This window comes from Frankliniella occidentalis, unplaced genomic scaffold (genome assembly GCF_000697945.3).
Source record: "Frankliniella occidentalis isolate FOCC.00 unplaced genomic scaffold, Focc_3.1 Scaffold17, whole genome shotgun sequence".
Lineage (NCBI taxonomy): Eukaryota > Metazoa > Arthropoda > Insecta > Thysanoptera > Thripidae > Frankliniella > Frankliniella occidentalis.
Window position 1 is genome coordinate 444,768 of NW_026267147.1, and position 20,229 is coordinate 464,996.

A 20,229-nucleotide genomic window follows, 5' to 3' on the forward strand; every position below is an offset into this window, starting at 1 on the left:
CCCTACGCCCAGCAGCAGGGCCCGTTCCAGGAGCCGTTCCGGCCGAGGATCCCCGGCCCGGGCGACAAGCCGCAGCGGCCGCCCTTCCAGCAGCCGCAGCAGCCCGCGGCTGACACCTTCCGGCCCAACTACTTCCCCCAGCAGCAGGCGCCCAGCGCCGCCCCCAGCCGGCCGCAGCCGCCCTTCGTGCCCAGCGCCCAGCACCCCTCTAGGCCCGCCTTCCAGCACCCACCGCCGCCGCCCCCGGGCGCCGCGCAGCCGCAGTTCCCGCCCTACGCACCGCAGCCGGAGCAGCAGCAGCGGCCGCAGGCGCACCAGCTCCTGCGAGAGCGCCACCAACAGCAGGTCCTCCTGCAGCAGCAGCAACAGCAGGCCCTGCTCAGGCAGCAACAGGAACAACAGATTCGCGGTCAGCAACAGCCCCAGTTCTCCGCGCAGCACGGTCAGTTTAACCACCAGCAGCAACCTCAGCAGCCTCAGCAGTACTCTCAGCAGCATCCCCAACCACAGCCTCCACAGTACTCTCAGCAGCTCACGCAGCCCCATCCCCAGCCACATCCCCAACAACACCCACAGCAACACCCCTCGCAACACGCTCATCAACACCCCCAGCAACATCAGCCCCAGTACACCCCCCAGCAGGCCCAGCCTCAGCAGCAGTTTGCTCCGCAGCCGTCCAGCCAGCCAGAGACACTCGCCCACCAACAACAACATCAACAGCAGATCCAACAACAGCAGTTCAACTCACAGCAGAGCCAATCCCACCAACACCAGCAGCTGCAGCCTCAGAGAGAGACTGTGCTGGGCTCCGAGATCATCAAGTCCATTCCACAGCTTGAGGAGCACGTTCTGCTCAACAGAGGCCAGGGCCCCTTCGGCCAGGGACAGACTGTCTCACACACACTGACCCATTCGCAGCAACAGCAGATCCCTCAGCAGCAGCAGCAGCAGCAATCGTATCAGCAACAGCGTCAACAACAGCAACAGCAGCAGCAGCCACAGCAACAGCACCAGCAGCAACGCCAGCAGCAGCACCAGCAGCAGCACCAGCAGCAGCACAGCGTGCAGGTGCTTGACAGCGACCAGGACGGTCCCCGCGTCACCTTCTCCTCGTCCACGCCCAGCTACTCGTCCGACAACGGCTTCGTCACGCCTTCGCCGCAGCCCGCGTTCTCGCTCACGCCGAGCTCGACCACCGCCAGCCCAGCACCGCGTCAGCCGCCAAGGCCCGTCGCGACCACCACCACCACGACAACGGAGGAGCCTCCACAGCAGCCCGCCGCTCCAACGACGGAGGAGCCCAAGATCGACCTCACCAAGAAGCTGGCCGAGCTGCCCGACGAGGTCCCGGACGACATCCGGGAGCAGCTCATCTCATCCGGGATTCTGGGCAACGCCGACATCCAGATCCTCGACTACGACAAGATCGGGGACACGTCCATCGACTCCCTGCCCCAGCACGCCCTGGAGAACTTCTATGCCAACGGCGGCGGGTCTCAGGCCGCCGCCTCCGAGGTGCGCCCGGTCGTGGTGGCGCCGCCGCCCAGAGCCGCGCTGCCACCGATCGACGCCGAGCCGTCCGCGTCTGAACTCGACGAGGTAGTGGAGGAGGCCGCAGCCCCACAGGGCTCAGCCGCACAGGCCTCGAACGTGGAGATGAAGGTAAGACACCGGAACGACGAAGAGAAGAAAATAATCACGAATCTGATATTCAGCGTACTTGTGTCATGTGAGAGAACGTGTATTATTTTGTAGGTGGTGCGCTACGACCCAGCGACTGCAGAGGGCCAGCAGGTGGCCGACCAGTACCTGAAGAAGGACGCCGCCGTCCTCAATGATCCCGTCGTCTTGAACGACAATCGCTACAACCGGTACCTGCCACTCAAGGTAAGGGAAGAGAAACATAATGTCCACTTTTAACTATCACATTTTTTTCAATTAATATTAAAACACTGATACTGCTTTCTATTCAAATTTCAACAAATTAACTATCATGTTAAACGGAGGAAACGAAATTCTGCTCGTTTTCCGAACAGAGGTGTATTGTTTCCTCTGAACATGATGTTTCATCTGGGTAAAAAGTTCTCTTTGGTGATTGAGGAATTGTGTAAAGAGTGGTGGACTCAGGTGGACTCCTCGCACGATTCCCAGAAATGCTCATAAATAAGTCCTGGAGACTTTCACTTTCCCAGACGCACCGGGCGGGCTCGGGTGGGCGGCCCCCGCTGAGACTGTGCAGCAGCAGCAGCAGCGCCTCCCTGGCCGTGACTGTGTCACTTTGACATTACGGAGCTCCGATCGTCTTCCAGATTTCGGGCGCCACCTTCCCGCTGCCGGACGCGCCGCTGCTCCGCGGCCGCAACGTCACCTCGGTCGTCGTCCTGGCGCCCGTCGACTACGACTTCCTCCAGGACGCTGCCAACGCGGAGACCTCCGAGGACGGGCGGGTGGGCCGCGCCGTGGAGGTGCACGGCGTGCGCTTCGTCGCCGGCGACGCCCTCAAGAAGCTGGTGCGGACGCCGACACAGGAGAACTACCGCCTCTGGCTGCAACAGGAGCGGCTCAAGCCGCTCGCCAAGCAGTCCGTCATCCTCCTCGTCACCAGGTGCGTGCCCTCCGCTCGCCGTCATAGGTCGTTGTCGAACTTACGTAACTCGCGCCGTGGCTCCTCCCGTACCTGTAACCCCCCCGGGGCTAGTCGGGGCCGGGCAGAGCCGGGCAGAGCCGGGGCAGGTCTGCCACCTGTCGGGCGCGGCGCGGCGCGCTTCAGCGATAGTAGGAAGAGCCGAGAGGCTTGCGGGCAGGAGGGCTTTTATTGCGAGAAGTCATCGTCGTGACTGGCCGGCTTGTCTACTCACTCCCCGTGCCCTCCCATCACACACACCGCACGCACGCACGCGCACACACACTCTCACACACACACACTCACACTCACACACACTCACACACGGCCGTGCGCGCGTCTGTGGCCAGCGGTGGCTTCTAATGAGACGAATTACCGCCCTGCAGTCGGTGCCCTCCGGTGTCCGCTTTCTTCAGCCGGCCCCGCGCGCAGCCCGGGAGGGAAGGCCCTTTGACGTTGGCGGCGGCGGCGCGCTGATTGTCGTGTGAATATGCAAGTGAGCGGGGCTGCGAGTGGCGGCCTCCTCGCCCTCCTCGCGGCCGGAGGCTGCTGCCGAGTGTCGGGGGGCTCGTCACACGGCGCATGTGACGGTGTAACGGCCTCTGATGAGTGACAGACTAGTCACGCAGTTTGCGGTAGCTCGGCCGATCCGCCTCACCCAGTCGGTGCGACCGTTTGAACATCACAAGAGTGGGCAACTCGTGCACACAACGCATGCGTGCGGTACCGACGGGGATTTACGGGTCAGGGCCAAAATGTGACCGAAAGTTGCGGCCGTCCTCTTGTCGAACGCAGCCACTTGACCGCAGGCTCCGCGCGGTTAAAAACAGTTCCTTGAAGTCCAAGACCCGGCTTTGGATGTTATGGATAAGGCCATTGACATCCAAGACTGGGTCTTGAACTTCAAGGAACCTCTCAACCTCCCAACCAGCGAAAATTAGAAATGAAATACCAATCCCAGTGAGAAACAGTTACATCGAAATGATGTCAGACTGATATCGTTGTCGGTAAATTGTCGATTATCTTGTCGAATCGATCCTGAGATGGTCTTAAAATCGAGACATTTCCGATAACTGACATCTATTTGATGTCAATTCGATGTCACATCGATTTTGATTTCTCACCGGGAATTCTCCTAACAGAATGAGCCAACACCCGCACCCGCCCCACAACGCGCTCTTTACCTGCGCCGCGTCGCCACTCTCTCTAGTAGCACCTCTAGTACTAGCGTCATGCATACGCTGGGCGCGCGAATCCAGCACATTGAACAAACGCGAGAGGTCGTTGATTACGAGCTAATGAAGGCGCGCATAGAGACGGAGAAGAAAATAATAATAAAACAACAACGTGCGTAAAAAGTAGAAAGGAGGGCTCGTGATTGTGCCGGCGGCGCGGCCTGGGGGCGCCTGGGGTTCGTAACGTTATAACAAAGAGAACGGTAACTTATGGAGGATGATTCAAAAGGTCGGAGGCCGTGACGGACGGACGGACTCGGCGCGCACAGAGAATAATTAGGGAGGTTTTCGAAATCTCGCGCCGCGGCAAGGAGCGTCGTTTGGGAACAAACGAGGCCGGCCCGAAACCGTTCGTTGTGTTTCGGAAACGGTCGGGGCCGCAAATCGGCACTGGTATCTCTTTCCAAAGCGGCGGCGCGGCCGGCGGCGACCCGGAAGGATAGAAATGGACGCGAAAGAAAGGAGGCGAAGAAGGGGGAGATGTTCGCGCAATACGGTGGCGGCGGCAAAGGCGTACGCGGCGCCACCGCCCCGCGGGGACTGCGTACATACACCTCTAGAGAAATAAATGTTGCAGAAGCGATATGACGGCTGGTGACCTAAAAATATGGCCACTTTTCAACACAATGATTTTCTAATAATTTCTCCCCTCGTTTGCTGATACAAGGCAGTCACAAATACTTCATTTTGGAACAAGCCGGAAATCACTAGCTATCGCCAATAAATGAGATCTCTGGCCCGCCACGCTAACTGACAATTTTCCTTTTACTTTTGCAGCCCGACTGGGGACAGCAAGGCGGACGCGCAGCCGGACAAGGAGATCTTCATGTACGACGCGAGCTCGGACGAGGTGTCGAGGCTCACGGGCGAGCTCAGCACGTCCTTCGTGGAGGTGGCGGAGAGCAACGCCCTGAGCCAGGACCTCGAGAGCGTGGACGTCGAGGGGGAGGCCGCCGAGCAGGACGCGACGGAGCCCAAGACGGCGGCGTCCAGTCGACAGGTGCGTGCGGTGGCTCGTGCAGAGCAGGCCAAGCTGGCCCTCCGGGCCGCGGGGACTGGACTCGACTCACTTCTCTTGTTCTTGCTCTTTCAGGAGGTCCGCGTCGCGCCGCCAGAGGGATTCCTCCAGAGACGATCTGATGTCAACGACGACGTCGCCGGCGACCTGGAAGGCGCCGGTTCTGACCCCGTGACCGCCCTGTTCAGAACGTCCATCGCCGCCCAGGAGGACATGCCCCAGGTCGCCATTAGCTCGGGCTACGCGAGGACGTCGCTGTCGTGAAGCAAGTGGACGGAGGGTGGGCGGGGGAGAATGTAAAAAACAGGAGACTGCGAGTGCTTCTGCGGGCTCCGGTCGTCTCCTGGCGCTGGAAAAAGTTCAAACGGATGCATGAACCAGCGAGAGAAGTCGAATCTAGTCTCGATCTGACGTAGGAGTGTCATCCTCATGATAGGAAGAAGCGGATCGCCCCGCAGTCTCCAGCAACGTACCTCATTGTCGAGCAGAGTCTAGGCCAAAAGACAAACATCGTTTTTGCTCAAGTCGCGTTAACGCTGGCCTGTAGCTTTACGCATGATCTTAATGTGTTAATTAATTTAATTTGAAAACGGAGAATGTTTGGCTGCGTTGGGAAACAGGTTGCCTCATTAACTGTTGCCAAACGCAGCCGTCGATTTTTTTTTTTTTGTTTAATTTATACCGGAGGCGTTAAGAAGACCACCTTTCCTTGTTGCGTCCATTCTGTGACAGGAGGGGGACAGACACGGAATAACGAATAAGTTCCGCAAACTGTCAAAGACTACCCATTTTCGTCATGTATCTTGGTAATTTAACTGACATCATTATCATCATCTTCATCTTCATCATCACTTTAAGCATCATGACCATCAATCATTATCATCACAAAACATGTCCTTTCTGACCGAAACGAGCCTCGCATTCCTTTAGACATCGTCAGAACTGTCACCATTGTTTCATTTGCCATAATTCTAGAGTATAAGAGATGCACCTGCCGTTCAAAATTTGACAGCAGGAAGCATGAAAACACATCATGTCATCATCTGTATTTGTATTGTGTTTTTAAAAAAATAAAACTATTTTTAATTGAACTGCGCAGTTTTTCCACAGCTACGCCAAACGTTAACGTTCTTGTCTCACGGCGTCAGTCAACGTCAAAACTCTAAAGGTGCCCCCACCGTCAAACATTACAGTGCCCGAGGCCCACTCCGGGCGGGCCACCGACTTCACACAGCTGCTTGGCGGGTTAGCCTACTCAGCGCGTCGCAGGCGCTGTCATATAAGCATCGCCTCATGAACTCATGAAACGTTCATGGTGCTAACACCTGAAATGGCAAGGGACGAATTTCGACCCCTTGCTAAATGCGTATGTGTACACATTTTCCTTCAATCTGCAATTTTGAAGCTTGCGTGGTCACCAACACCACCAGCATGTGATCACATTTCACATGACCTCTCTCTCTCCCTCACACACACTCACTCCCGCGCAAGCACCACTGCACTCTACTCACACATTCACAGCGGGTGCGTAGAATAATGATCGAGATTAGATTGATTTATTTGGCTGTCCGAAAACAGCCGTCACGAAAAAATTGAAAGGAGTAACCTTCCAACAAAGACAACTGTAAATTTGCTGCGGAGGGTGGCATTATGAAGCAGTACGGAGTGTTCAGCGCGAGCTAATTTTTGAGTTTAAACTGCTTCAGAGCCCATCACAAATTTTGAATTATTCAAATTCGTGTAGATTTCTATATTTTTAATCTAGGAGTTAAAAACATTTTTTGTCCTATTTCTAAAGAACGGAGGTACTCAATCGTCAAAAATATTGAACAACAACACTAGTATGGGAAAGAGCCACGCGAGAGCAGCACCGTATGTGCCATAGTGCGTCGTTACCCCGCGTCTTGTGTTTTGTGATGAGGCCGGAAAGCGATAGGGAGCGCCACAAGCGTCAATGTTGTGTATGGGCAAGTTCGGGAGCCGGGATTTTCAAAGCACAAAGGTAGATTTTTATTCTGATGAATTCTTTTGGGTGTTCCATTGTAGACTGTTTTGCCTTTTCCACTATTAAGTAATTAGTGTGTACGTTTAAGCTTTTAGTGTGTGTTGCCAAAACCAACTGACCTAACGGTCCGCTAACTTTTATGAGATGATCTGCACTCTGAACGTCGAAGTTCCTCAAATGTAAATTACCCATTTGATAAAACTTTTATCACTAGCTGTCACTGCAAAATTTATAGCATTCCGGATACTTCCGTTGGTTTCCATTGTTCTTCCAGTCAGCTAACTAATCTAGTATTCTAATGACAGCTCGAATCAGTAGTGTGTGAGGCAAGGTTATGGCATAATGTGTGGAAAATGTAATGTTTAGATTACCTATCGAAGCTTTCTCTCAGGGCGTCTGCATTCATATTATTTAAAATCTCAATTTTCTAATCAAATATAATTTTTAATAGATGGATGAATCAATCTGTGGCTCTAAACTCCCACCAGGGACTACTTGTTATGTTGTTGACTATTCATCTCAAGATACAGGTTTGTAAATTTTTTCAGACGATTCTTTAACTTCTTTATAAATAAACAAATTAAATTTTTTTTGTCCCCTACTCTTCAGATGTTGTTGCGTGTGTTCCAAATGAAGGCCTCATACTATTACGCTGTGGCCGAGTGATTGGTTTTTGTGATGTTGGTGCCCAAGCTGTCAGCCGTATTGCTATATTTTTCACATACCAACCTTTTTGTAAACACTATGTATTGCAATGCGAATCAGTGGTTAAAGTGGTATCTCATTTATCACAGCTTAAGGCAAGTAGCATTTGACACTTGACAGTCAAATGTCAAAACAATTGTAAATTGTTTGATCGCTTAATTTTGCAGGTAACTCACACATTCGATGATGTGATCAAGTTTGAAGTAAGTGACTTCCGCAATCAGGGTGTCCCGCAGTTGGGCCTATGGAAAGGTAGTGAGGAAAGTTTCTGTGTAACCGATCTAACTGCATCATTTGCTTCATCATCAACAAATCCCGTGGAAAATGTACTTAGTACCAAATTAAAGGTAAATTTTTCAACAGAGATTCTATTTTACAAAAAGCTCCTTGCATAACAAAAAAAAATTGTTTTCTTGATGCATTTTTTTAAAAAAAATAAGCGTTTATTCATTCTTTATTTTTATTTTCTTTCTTCTTTTGTACTCAGAGTTTAAAATTTAGTGTTGACAAAGTCTGCAAGCAGCTGGAGGGAAAGAGAAGGATGAGGAAACACTGTATGTTTCACATTTTGGGTACAGATAATTGTGATGTACCTCAGCAAGAAAGTGACGTAAGAAAATACTGTATTAAAATGTCTGGCATATTTCTTTTATATTCCATTCGCTCATCAGCTTTTACTTCTTTTTCAGCTAGTTACTTTTATGGGCAACTCATCAGCACAATTAAGGAAAACAAACAAGAATTTAAATAAGAATTCAATTTTAGTAAGCAATTCATGGCAAAGGCTGCTTGATAGGAAATGGATCCTTGGATGCAATATCCAGAACAACAGTTCCAAGTAAGTGCTGTTCCAGTATTAATAATTCTTAAATACTCCTTGTACATTTTAAAAATTTCATATTTTCATTGCGGGAGACAGTCACACTTTTTGGTTTCATAAACCGGGTTAGGAGTAATCAAGCTCTTTGACAACTATTTGAGAGCTTGGCTGCTTGGTAGCTCTTGAAACCAAATACTTTAATTATGAGTGGAAAAGGATCTTTAACACAGTGAATGGTTGTTAGCACTAAATACAGCTATAATTAATGAATGCTACATTTTTTTAGTTTGATGGAAAAAAGATGATTGCAAAAGTTTTCAGTCAAGCTGCACACAGACCTACCAAACTTACCACATTCTTCATGTGCAGCTACAAAAAATGCACTACTTCAAAACTCAACCATTTTGTTCTTACTTTAATATTCCTTAAAATATTCTCCATTAACTTTTCAAATTTGACAGTTTTGAAAAGATAGGTAGTCTTTGAAAGTGCCATCTAGATCAAAATCCACCAAAATAGGAAAAGTGCTTCTGAATAACCAACCTTGCGCAGGGTTTTGTAAGTTCTAATAGATGTTTAAAACTACAGTTTAACAGAGTTGGACAGGTTTCAAAATTTGTATGCCTTAACATGATATGATTATTAAGTTACAATCATTTCAAAAATACATGTTCTTAAATTTTGAGACGGAGCAAGATTACATAACATAATATTACAAATCAGTTAGCTCTTCAAGATGTAGGAAAGCATTTTCCTGATTGTACAGAGAAGTGTATCAATTTTAGGGATGATTATTTACTCACTTTACCCTTCATCCCAAATTTCTAGTTCATGTTCATGATCTCTTGGCTGAATTACTGTCACCCTTCTAGCACTGTAGACATTATGCAGTAATCTTATTTTCAATTTGGTCCCGAACTAATTTCTTGCATTCACAATACCGTTCCCGTTTTGGATACATGCTATACTACATTTCCTCCAATAACAGCCCTAGAACATCCAAATCATTCTATAAAATACAAACCTCAATACACCTCATGGAAAATCTCCCATCATCCATTCCCTTTTCTATAAGTATACATGAAGACCAAGAATATTTAAATTACTTGAGCTGATTTTGAAACTATCTACAAAATTTTATAAACTACATAACAGTACTACTAAGAACAAATTTAAATATGGTCAAATTTGGAAGCCCTTTTGCATTGACATACCAAGTTTCATGCAATGAAAAATGAATACGAGGAGTCAAATTCAAGCACCATCGAGATCACAATACCTACAGCTCACATTTGCTGATCAGTTATGATCAAAAACCCGCCTATAACTTTCACCAAGTGTCAAAAGTTGTAACACTCAGTGATTAAGACTTTGGAACATTGGACTCTGCTGTTTTTGTACTAGCACCCGATAGATTCTTTGGGCAAGTAGTTTTTGCGGTGGGATTTTTCCTGCACTGAAACCATATTCAGTTTATGGAATGGGCAATTTGGTCAGTTGGAAGTTTTTGTGTTGAGCTTTTGAGGCACTAGGGGAAGAGGTTGGATCCTCTAAACCTTGGTCTAAAAACCCCTCCAAGGAATACCCGAACAGTTCAAAATCAAACCTGGAAAAACAAACAAACGTGTGTTTATGGAGATATTCTCTCTAACAGATATAGAATTACACACTAAACACATGCCACTTTTCGTTTTTGAGACCCCTCTGAGACCATGTGGACGTATGTGAACAAAGTTTCTTGAAAGAAAAAGTACTACATATTACCTGTATATATTGTAAAGGTGCAGTATTTCTTTCTTTGTAAGCTGGGAGTAGTGGGAACTTATTAGATTTGTTGTTGCTGTTCTTCCTTTTGCTGGATTTTTCCACTCAGGGTGAATGAAATCTTGAAGCTTGGCCTTATATATCAAATAATTTTGATCTTCCTGTAATAAATTTCATCGTGATATTAACATCATTTACGGCTCAGAAGTCAGCTTTTCCATTTTTAAGGTCAATCTGCTTTCTCACCTCCAGTGTCTCAAATTTTGCAATTAGTTCGAAGTGCAAGTGACATGGTGTGCAAAATTCTGCAATTGGAGCCCAGTGCATATCAAATCGATTGCCTTCTTTATATTCATCCAATAAATAATGCACAAACTCTGAAAATGTTGGCCACTTGGGTGAGGCACGTTTCTTTTTAGTTGGATCTCGGCTCCCAGCACCTCCCTATTAAGTGTATCAATCTCATCATAAAAATGGCCCTAAAATCCTACATATTGTCAAAATTTATTGCATTTCATCTGATACCTTAACTCGTGTTCTGTAGTTTTGGATTATTTTCAAACCCAACCTCTGATGAAGTGTGTGTGGCAATGAGTACTGTATTTTGTCTCTGTATGCTGACAGTAGACGTTCCAATGGATGTCTCACTATTATAAAAGAGATGGATGAGTTCAAAGCCTCACGCAGAGTTTCTATTGAGGGCCTTGGATATCTCTGCCGTGCTAATTGTAGTGGTACAACCTAAGGAAAGATGGAAAAACATACATAGTGATTAATTCTTTTCAATGATTGTAAGTTGGAAGACCCATATCAATTCTTTCCTTAATTTGTACCTCACCTTGCTCTGTTTTAAGAAGTGAGGGGTGTATCCCGCTAAGATATTAAAATTATACATCCATGAAGTTGAAGCTGCCTTGAAAACATTACACCACACAAGGTGGTGTTGATTATTTATCAGAAATTCCCAAGGATTAGCCTGGTGTAGGGAATCGTTGTTGGGCACATCTAACCCTGTACGTGCACATGCGTCACGGAGTTCTGCTCTGCGAGCAGCCATTCTGATGGCCATCCGTGACATCCATGTTGGATCGGGACCTGGGCCCCAAGTCCCATACAACCCATCAAACTGTAAGGCAGGTTATGCAAATTAGTACCTAGCTATGAGCAGTTGTGGTATTTTTAATAGTTTGTTTTAATAATCATTCAAATAAACTGCAGTATCAGTTCACATGCTAAATACACTTCTAACACAACTCAAAGCAACAATCCCAGAAATTTTACAAATGATTTTCAGACACCAGAAACTAGCTGAAATATGTAAGAGCAAGGTAGAGAGAGAGAGAGAGAGAGAGAGAGAGAAAGAGCAGAACTGGAACTGGAACTAAAGAAGAAGGGTCCTAGTGCATAGCCAGACACAGTGACACACTCAATACAAAACATTCCACTGTTGTAAATCCAAAAACAACCACTAAATACAAAGCAAAGTTGTATAATATTATAATATTTAAAAGTAGCATTGCGCTCATTCCACATGTAGAATGGAGTGCGAATTTTTTTAAAAAAGAAAGAAGCAGAATGACAATTTTGCAGCAGTAGTAATATGCATTAGTTTTTTCTAAAGACCAAACTCTATTATTATTCACAATATGATTTTTGCTTCCATTCTGATTCATCAATCAAAAATACATGTTTAAATACAGTTAAGCATAGACCGATGGAAAGCTCTATGTGCCAAGAAGTACATTCCTTTTTGTGACTCTGGCCACACACTTCCCAGCTACAAGCAAACACTCATTTTGCATCTTCTTACCCCATCAACTGCCAATTTCTGTCCAGTGTACTGTACATCCTGGAAGCAAAATCAGTTCTTTCTTTGTTTTGTTTTTTTCCACAAAAATAATTATGTGAAACATTTCCTGCCCATTTGGCTTTTCTAAAATGTAACTATTTTTTTGTCATTCTTTGTCAGATGTAATGTTGCATTTTCGTACTTTCTCTATTCTACCTAAAAGGTTTAAAAAGGTAAACTCTATTTTGCTACTGCACAGAACAGCCTCGGGCCCTACTAAAAATTTGTTCTTTTGAGCTCTCACTTTTTTTTACACTAGTCTACATCCTATGCAATAACTAAGGCCAATGTGGTGTGAAATTTTGAAGCATTGCTGTTGTTACACTGTTCTCTTTCTATGTGTTTTTTTTTTTTTTTTTTTGTTAGCCTCTTCTTTTCATTTATTGTGATGTTTGCAATGCCTCTATCACATTATCCGCCTTATTGGCCTTCCCTAAGGACTAATGGAGCTGCTTTCTAATTGGAGCATGTTAACTCTAGAGGTGGTAGGTGGTAGTGATATGACAACAAAGCTGAACGCTTGAATGGGAGGTAGAGTAGTAATAACGATAATGAATGATAAAAAAGATGTTTGAGAAAATGAATGACCGAGTGGCCCAGTTGTCTTACCTGGTAGCGGTGTCTAGTGACGCTCGAGCCAATCAGTAAGAGGATGGCGGGGATCAGGGCGATGGCCGAGACCAGCACCAAAACGCGCCGAACGGCCACGCGGAGACCGCCACATCGCATGCTGGAGCATAGCTGTGCGAACAGAAGTAACATTGCAGGACTTTGTCTGTGAGACTTCTACGCGCCACACTGATAAACAAAGTAGTCATGCAAGTGCACAACAACACGTTGCTCACTCTCAAGTGTTTGACTTAATGTTCGAAAACTGAAAATTGTTCATCAGTTTCGTTTAACAACTTGAGTGTTCAAATTTACCACTGAGCACATAATTTACAGTATTCTAACTCCCAGTCCAACACCCAAATGTATGAACCGTGGCGTTGAACGCCGTCATGTGCATGCTAGTTACACACACTGTAAAAATATCTTCGTAAGTTTACAAATTTTTTGTGAACTCGAATTATAATCTAAGTTGTAAATTTATCGATTTCAGCTATCAAATTTAATCTACCTAACAAACAAAGTTGATTCCCGCAACAAAGTCTTTTGTTCCCGTGCCTGTGCCACTTGAAAATACTTATTGTATTGGGTAATGCACGTACGGGAGGGTGCACCCGCCCAGTGGGTCTTTCCTTTGCCCTACAAGCGATCCAAGGCATGGCCCTTAGCCCCTAGGGAGGCCTGGGTTGTGAAGCCCTGCAAGGACCACGTTGGCACCACAGCAGGGCCCGATGCGCATGCGAGCCCTGCTCCTGCTTCCTTTGCCTTGGCTTTGGGAATGGGTACGGCGGAGGCTACGGGCGCACTTCTAGAAACCACCGATCCGTTGCTTTTCATGCATCCTTTAAAATCAGTTACAACACTGCAAACTCGACAGTGTTCTTACAAGTAACACACAAAGAAGAGTTGTACAGCGTGCACACTTAGGGATCAGCCAGGAAGTACGTCCGTCTTTTGCCGTGACGAGTCTGCCAAGTTCGCCCTTGCTGCAAGCTCTCATAGCGCCTGGCCTGTAGGCAACATCTTGCCAGCAGTGCATGCGTGTACTGCGGGTCGGCCTACTCTAGTCCTCGCAGGCGCCGTGCTCTGTAATTTGCCGAATGAATCTGAGAAAAACGGACATACTTTCTGGACGTCCCCTTACGCGACCATCGGATTCCTCCCGGAATTCCCGTTTGAACGATACAATAGTTTGGGCTCGGAACCCTATACCATTCAGGCTTGGTCTTGTCGGAAAATTGCGCGAGGAATCCGATGGTTCCATCGAAAATGAAACTAAAGTGCTTGGGGGGAAGATAGAAATTACAGGCAAAATGGAATGACACGCGGAGTGGCAGGCACGGCATAAAAGGGGGAAGGGGGAGGGGCCCTCCGTCTGTAGTGAGCCGCCTGAAAGGCAGGCAATTTGCGCTACAAAACCCCTTTATGTACACTGAAAATGGAGGGGTGAGACATCTCACTCCCTTGGGGGAGCGATATCGGGCACCCGATATATCACTTTCTGGGAGCGATATTCAATGATATCGCTCCTGGGCGTTTGCATGACTCTTTACTCTAATTCAGCCCCCCCCCCCCCTTTCCCTGTCCGCCGGACCTCATACCGCGCCTATCTCCCAGTGTTAGACATGCGTCATTACCGAGTTTACACTGAATTGATGCATTCTGTGGGATTCTGTGGGCACATGTACCTGTGCCACCTGTGCGTTTTCGTGGAATAGTTTCTTAGTGAGCTTTAATTTCCTTTCGAACAAGCTTTCATGTGATAGGGAGGGTTCCGACCCCCCCCCCTCCCCCCACAAAAAATAGCAAATAAATGCAAATTCATTTATACGTCCCAACTACTGTTGTGGACGTTTTGACCGTGGACGTGTTGGGCCTGTACCATGCTCAGTAAACTGCAGCTCGGCACCTCACCACTTGAAAGGAAACTTCACGATGAATCTGATAGTTCGATTGAATATGGAATTGAAGAACTCCGATAGAAAGTATTCTACAAAACCTGGAATGAGACCGCAAAATGCATAACAGGAGGTGTGACTTTGTGTCGTACTTGTTTTTCCAGTGTTGTTAGCGCAAACTTGTATCCACGTGCAGTGTGCACGCCTAGGTTGGAGTGTTTCAACTTTTGAGTTCTTTGCGCAGTGGGTTCCCCATCTCGGAAGTGGGTGAGCGATGGATTTTTAAGGTAGTTCGGGCGCTACAATCCGAACAGCAAGTACAGTGAGTTCGGAAGTAGCCATGTTTTAACGGGGAGTGTATAGAAACTGGAGAAAGTTATGTGGGGGGTGGGGGGACGATTGGTACTCAATTTAGCAATTTTCATCCCTTAGAAATGGTATTGAACAAAATTTAAGTATTGCGGATAATGTACGCGGTGCTCTTTTGGGTGTGACTGTCCTCTTTTTACTGCCAACATGAAATACCGTAGTATTATTGTAAAGTGAAAAGGCCGCTCCTGATTTACTCGTCAGCGATATCACCCGTGTTGCGCCTTGTCTTTTAAGAACGTACTCGTACTCGCGTCCACTGGTGAGGTACCAGGTACGCCGATATCTCGAAGAACTTTTTGACCGACGCACAGCGGCAACACCGCAATTGGTAGCCCTGCCGCAGCAGTCGACGCGCCGCCATACTTGTTTACATCAGTCACCAGCCGGCCGCTCTACAGCAAACTTCAAACTTCAAGCTCGATGAAATGTTAAAGTATCGGGTAAAAGGTAAATTGTGTACAAAAGAGAAGTATGATGCTCATCAGATACGGCTCGCAAATCTCGAGAAAGGAAGAGTTCCGACAGTCAAGACGTCGACGCCAAAAGAAGCCTCGAAGAGAAGCCTAAGCACCTGCGAAGAGTGGGAAGATGTTCCGACGCCTAAAACACCTAAAAGATCATGCGAGGAACAAGAAAACATTATCGAGGACGAGGAGGACGTGGACGAGGTCGAGGATGCAAGTGAAAAGGAGTTCGTAGTGAGAGGACGGCGAATCTTTGAACCGTGGGAGAATTTCAAACAAATGTGGTGCTGCAAATGCAAGGAAGCCCTCAACGGGCAGTACACGGAGAAAGAGGAACGCCGAGGCCTGGGTTGTATTTGGTGGATTCGTTGCCATAAATGTTCTGTCATTAATATCGTAACCTCTGGAAAGATGCATGCAGGTGCCGGTGAGCGAGCTTCGCTCTTCGATGTGAATGCTAAGGCCGTCATGGGTGAGTAATCACGTGTGAACAGTGGGGAACATAACCTCTACTCGTCCCAAACCAAGTTGTTATCTAATGGTTTTCTGTTGGCATTTTCTGTTTACAGGTGTGACTTCTGCTGGGTGCTCTTATGCACATTTCAATGCTCTGATTTCCACTCTGAACATGCCTAACATGGATCGCAAAACCTTCAAGAGATATGAGCGCAAGGAGGTTGGGCCTAGTCTCGAGAAGGTTGCCAAGCAGAGTTGCGAGGAAGCTGCAAGGGAGGAGAGGGAGCTCACCATCCGGAACAAGACCATGATCGAGCAAATTCTGTAAGATAATCATTTAACTTTGTTGGCAACAATAATTCAGTTAGAGCATTGATTATGTCATGCCAGTTCAGAAAACTGTGGTGATGCAAAGACCGTACTAAACCGTAAACTGCAAACTAAGTCAACTTCAGACCAGTGGTGATGGCACTGTGATATTTTTTCCAATATAATAATTTAGTTTATCTAGTCACCACAATAACATCTTTTTATGTTGAACGTCCGAACTGTGATAGTAAAGTTGACATATTTAGTATGCTCTAGTGATTTGTTGCACGCAACATTGTTGTTTTGATTGTTTTATTATTTTTTTAAATTAATTCCTTGGTTTCATGCTGTATTGTTTTCATAAATAAAACAAATACATAGAACCAAATGCTATCGTATTCTTTAATAATCATTGCATGTTTTTATCTATCATTTGCAGGCCTGACCATCTGAAAGATAGTTTCATCGTGTTGGAGGAACTTGCTGAGGACTGTCCAGTAACATTTGACTTAGTAGTTAGAATAATGGTATCGTACGACATGGGATGGAGTAAAAGGGGATCAGGAAATAATTATGATAGCTTAAATGGATATGGGTGGCTTTGTGGTTATTTTACTGGTAAAGTTTTGGATTATAATCAGTGCAACAGGAAATGTAAGGCATGTGATATGGGCAGTCCTCAGTCTGAACATGATTGTAGGGTGAATTATTATGGTAGTGCTAAGGGTATGGAGGCCCACACAGCTAAAAAACTAGTAACAAATAGTGATATTTTAAAAAGCCAAAATTTACAGGTAGGAGTTTTAGTAATGGATGATGATAGCTCCTCTATAGCAGCTTGCAGATCAGCAGCAGACCATGAAATAGTTAAGCAAAGTGATAAGAACCACACTGCAAGGGGAGTAAGTAAAACTTTATTTGGCATGCAAAAGGCTCACAGTGAATTGTTTCCTGATGCTATCAGGTACCTCCACAGGTGTTTCACTTATGCTTTATCACAGAACAAAGGGGATAGTGTTGCTATGGGAGTTGCATTAAGGGCTATACCCCTACATGCCTTTAATGTTAATACTATTTGTGGTAACTGGTTTGGTTATAAAAAAGATCCTGAAAATTATGACCATTCAGTAATACCAGGTGGATTCACTGACCCAAACCTCAAAAATGACTTAATAGATGTTTTTAATAAATTAGCTAATAATGCTACTAAATTTTCTGCTGGTGCTTCAAGTAACGTAAATGAAAGTTTAAACTCCATGATGGCCAGGAAGGCACCTAAGTCTAACTGTTACAGCATGTCAGAGTCAGCTGATTTCCGTTTAAGTGCGGTTGTTGGAAAGAAAAATTTGGGTGAGTCATACTGTCAGAAATCATTATTAGAAAGTAACCTCAGTCCTGGCAGCCCCTATCATAAAAAATATATACAGAATGTTGATAAAAATACCAGCTATAGACAGCAGCTTTACAAGCTTCCAGAAACTAAAAAGAAAAGAATTGACACTACTAGGAGGCGGACTCTTTTAAAGAATGCAACAGAAAAAAAAGAGGGCACTACCTATGAGTCACAAATGGGACTGTTTGAGGAGGATGGTATTGGCTTATTGCCAGATATACCTGAAGAAAATATTGCTTCAGAAGGACTAGAAAGTGGGGAAGGGGGGGAGGAAATGAAAAGAGTAGTTCTATTTGATTTAGAGACAAGTGGTTTCAAGGGGGAAATCTTGCAAATTGGTGCTAAGTGTGGAAGTTGTAATTTCAGTTGTTACATCAAGCCAAAGGGGCCTATCCCTTCTGATGTAACTTCAATTACTAAACTCTCAACCTCTGGAGGGCAACTGTACAAAGGTACACTGCTTGTGCCTACTGTTTCTCTGCAAGCTGCTATGGAGAAGTTTGTACATTACCTGACCTCACTTCAGAAAATAGTTTATTTATGTTCCCACAATTTAGCATTTGATGGACCAAAACTACACAAAGCACTATGTGAGTGTAATTTGGAGGATAAATTTCTAGCAGTAGTGAAGGGTATGGCTTGCTCACTTAAGATAATTAGAAACATGAGACCAAAGACTGAAAAAAATAGTATAGAGGTGCTAACCACATCATTAGGTATAAAATATGTTGATGGGCATGATGCACTCAGTGATACCGAGATGCTTGGACTGATAATCAAAAAAATGGAAATATCTGATGAGCTAATCATTACTTCATCGACAGATGCCCACAATTTAATGGAAAAGTACAAAGCAGACGAAATCTTAAATAATAAATGTAGCCAATTTTTCAGTGATTGCAAAACAAATGTATCTCAAGAAAACTTCCCAGTTGGCAAAGAAATTGTTAAAAAGATTATATTGTCTAACATTACAGTAGCCTGTCTGCAGAAGGCCTCTACAATTTCAAAAGAAGAGTTGAAACAGTTACTTTTGCCAGCTAGAGTTATGGGCACAACTGTAGACAAATTATATGGTTTCTTCAATGCTTCTCATAAAGAGGTACTGGTACAGGTACAAGCAGTGCCTGCTCCTTTGCCTCAACCAAACCTTCCAGCTCCCCACACTGAAGAAAGAGCATCATCACCTGATCTAGTATTAGAATTTTTGTCAGATGGACAAGAGTTGTCATACCGTCAGCTTACTCATAATCTGTGATATTTATTTTACTTATTTCATCCTTAAAAGTTACCAATTGAATTTATAGAATTCAATTAAATAGTGTTGTTAATATATTCCGTCCAATTGCAGTCAAGCATGTATTTTGTGCCATTATTCAGAATAGTATTTTAAGTCACAAGAATTTTTATAATGATACTGAATAGTTTTGATTTAAATTATTTTTTTTGCAGAAAGATACGGAGAGTCATTACATTAATTGTACAACATACCCCAGTCCACATGTTTTCCTTAAAACTTCCCCGTTACTTCACACGATTGCAATTTCAATTTGAAACAGATAACATAGGCTTCAAATGACTAAAAAGGGTATATATGTTTACACATGAGGATAATTCAGTCATTTTAAAAGAGTACAAGCTAGTGATATTGAAAATGTTTCCTGTTTACTCAATGTTCCTTTTTCAACACACAAGTTTTGATACTCAAAGGTATTAAATAGGCTCAGGCACATACCCAAGACCAGATGTTTTCCTTAAAACTTTCCCGTTACTTTCCACGATTGCATTTTATATTTAAAACAGACAACATGGGCTTCGACTGACTTAACAACTATACATGTATACATCAGTAAAATTCAATCATTTTAAAGAGTAAAAGGTAGTGATATTTAAAATATTTCCTTTTACTCTGTGTACCTTTTCCAGCACCCCAATCTTGATACTTAGAAGTATTAATTAAGTTCTGGGACAGATCCAAGTGGAAAATGTGTCCAATAAAATTTTGCCTATAGTTTACACAAAGACCTTTTACTTTTCAACCAGCGCGAGCAATGAAATAAACTTTTAGTACGTTTTAAAAGAGAACTTATAGCACATTTGTTTTTCCAGTCCATGCACACATATGGTTTTGAGGAGAATTAGTCTTACCCATGGCATGCAAAGTGAAAAAAGTGCACAAAACGTAGCAGAAAAAAAAGCTTTTTGATCGGGGAACTGCATCACTACCTACGTTTGAAAGCGAGGCGGGAGGGGAGGTGGGGTGGGTGGGGGCACGGTGGGGCTCCCTGCTGGGGGCGGCGTTGCCGCTCTGCGGGGGGCCCCGGCCGTGTAGCTGTCGCATGGACTTGTTTAAAACGAGATTTCTTTTGAAATTTGCACAAACGGACAATGAAACCACACTCTACGTGATCCTGAAGCATTACTGCACACATTGAGCCCTTCATCGCCGAGTTGATTACCATTATGTCCGAGTAATCAACATATAACTGATCACAAATGGCTCCAAACACGTTTTCCCGTAAGAGCCCGTGTTAATTTTTATCTCTTAATATCTCCGAAACCGTGCAGACCAGCTTTTTGATATTTCATCCACCGATTCTGGCAGTCTCCTTTATCACATGGTATCAATTTCATCCACCTGTCTTCCAGGGAAGTCAGTGCCCGAACTACCTTAAAAAGTTGGCCACATGTTCTTTCAAACAAAACACC

The 20,229-nt window shown here is 45.3% G+C and overlaps 4 protein-coding genes across 10 annotated transcripts in view; 3 read left to right on the plus strand and 1 right to left on the minus strand.

The window, feature by feature from the left end:
- LOC113206981 (trithorax group protein osa) overlaps positions 1-5,967 on the plus strand; it is a 32,599-nt gene extending 26,632 nt beyond the window's left edge. The window contains exons 6-9 of one of the 3 annotated variants that reach the window (XM_026423301.2): positions 1,756-1,887; positions 2,310-2,605; positions 4,636-4,858; positions 4,952-5,967. In XM_026423301.2, the coding sequence (XP_026279086.2) occupies positions 1,756-1,887; positions 2,310-2,605; positions 4,636-4,858; positions 4,952-5,140 (840 nt within the window). In that variant the 3' untranslated portion in view covers positions 5,141-5,967. The remainder of the gene's footprint in view (positions 1-1,755; positions 1,888-2,309; positions 2,606-4,635; positions 4,859-4,951) is intronic. The other 2 variants (XM_052264259.1, XM_052264260.1) reach the window with 2 other exon arrangements.
- Positions 5,968-6,780: 813 nt separating this feature from the next.
- The window catches only part of LOC113207010 (uncharacterized), a 30,079-nt gene continuing 16,630 nt past the window's right edge, over positions 6,781-20,229 (plus strand). For 2 of the 4 annotated variants that reach the window (XM_026423352.2, XM_052264262.1), the window contains exons 1-6: positions 6,781-6,878; positions 7,333-7,411; positions 7,491-7,681; positions 7,754-7,933; positions 8,074-8,196; positions 8,276-8,424. In XM_026423352.2, the coding sequence (XP_026279137.2) occupies positions 6,831-6,878; positions 7,333-7,411; positions 7,491-7,681; positions 7,754-7,933; positions 8,074-8,196; positions 8,276-8,424 (770 nt within the window). In that variant the 5' untranslated portion in view covers positions 6,781-6,830. Of the gene's footprint in view, positions 6,879-6,903; positions 7,061-7,083; positions 7,237-7,332; positions 7,412-7,490; positions 7,682-7,753; positions 7,934-8,073; positions 8,197-8,275; positions 8,425-20,229 lie in introns of those variants that run through there. The other 2 variants (XM_052264264.1, XM_052264263.1) reach the window with 2 other exon arrangements.
- LOC113207011 (carbohydrate sulfotransferase 11) lies at positions 8,335-12,816 on the minus strand. 2 transcript variants are annotated; one of them, XM_026423355.2, is made up of 7 exons: positions 12,629-12,816; positions 11,981-12,019; positions 11,009-11,296; positions 10,696-10,911; positions 10,417-10,614; positions 10,171-10,331; positions 8,335-10,012 (listed from the first exon to the last, which is right to left on the minus strand). In XM_026423355.2, the coding sequence occupies exons 1-7, from the start codon at positions 12,779-12,781 to the stop codon at positions 9,880-9,882; spliced, it is 1,188 nt and encodes a 395-aa protein (XP_026279140.1). In that variant the 5' UTR covers positions 12,782-12,816; the 3' UTR covers positions 8,335-9,879. The 2 variants fall into 2 exon arrangements, with proteins under 2 accessions (XP_026279140.1, XP_026279141.1); XM_026423356.2 differs by lacking the exon at positions 11,981-12,019 and having other exon boundaries at positions 12,629-12,805.
- On the plus strand, positions 14,999-19,319 carry LOC113207012 (uncharacterized). The gene is made up of 2 exons (XM_026423357.2): positions 14,999-15,834; positions 15,932-19,319. Exon 2 carries the CDS (start codon positions 16,544-16,546, stop codon positions 18,776-18,778), a length of 2,235 nt encoding a protein of 744 aa, XP_026279142.2. The 5' UTR covers positions 14,999-15,834; positions 15,932-16,543; the 3' UTR covers positions 18,779-19,319.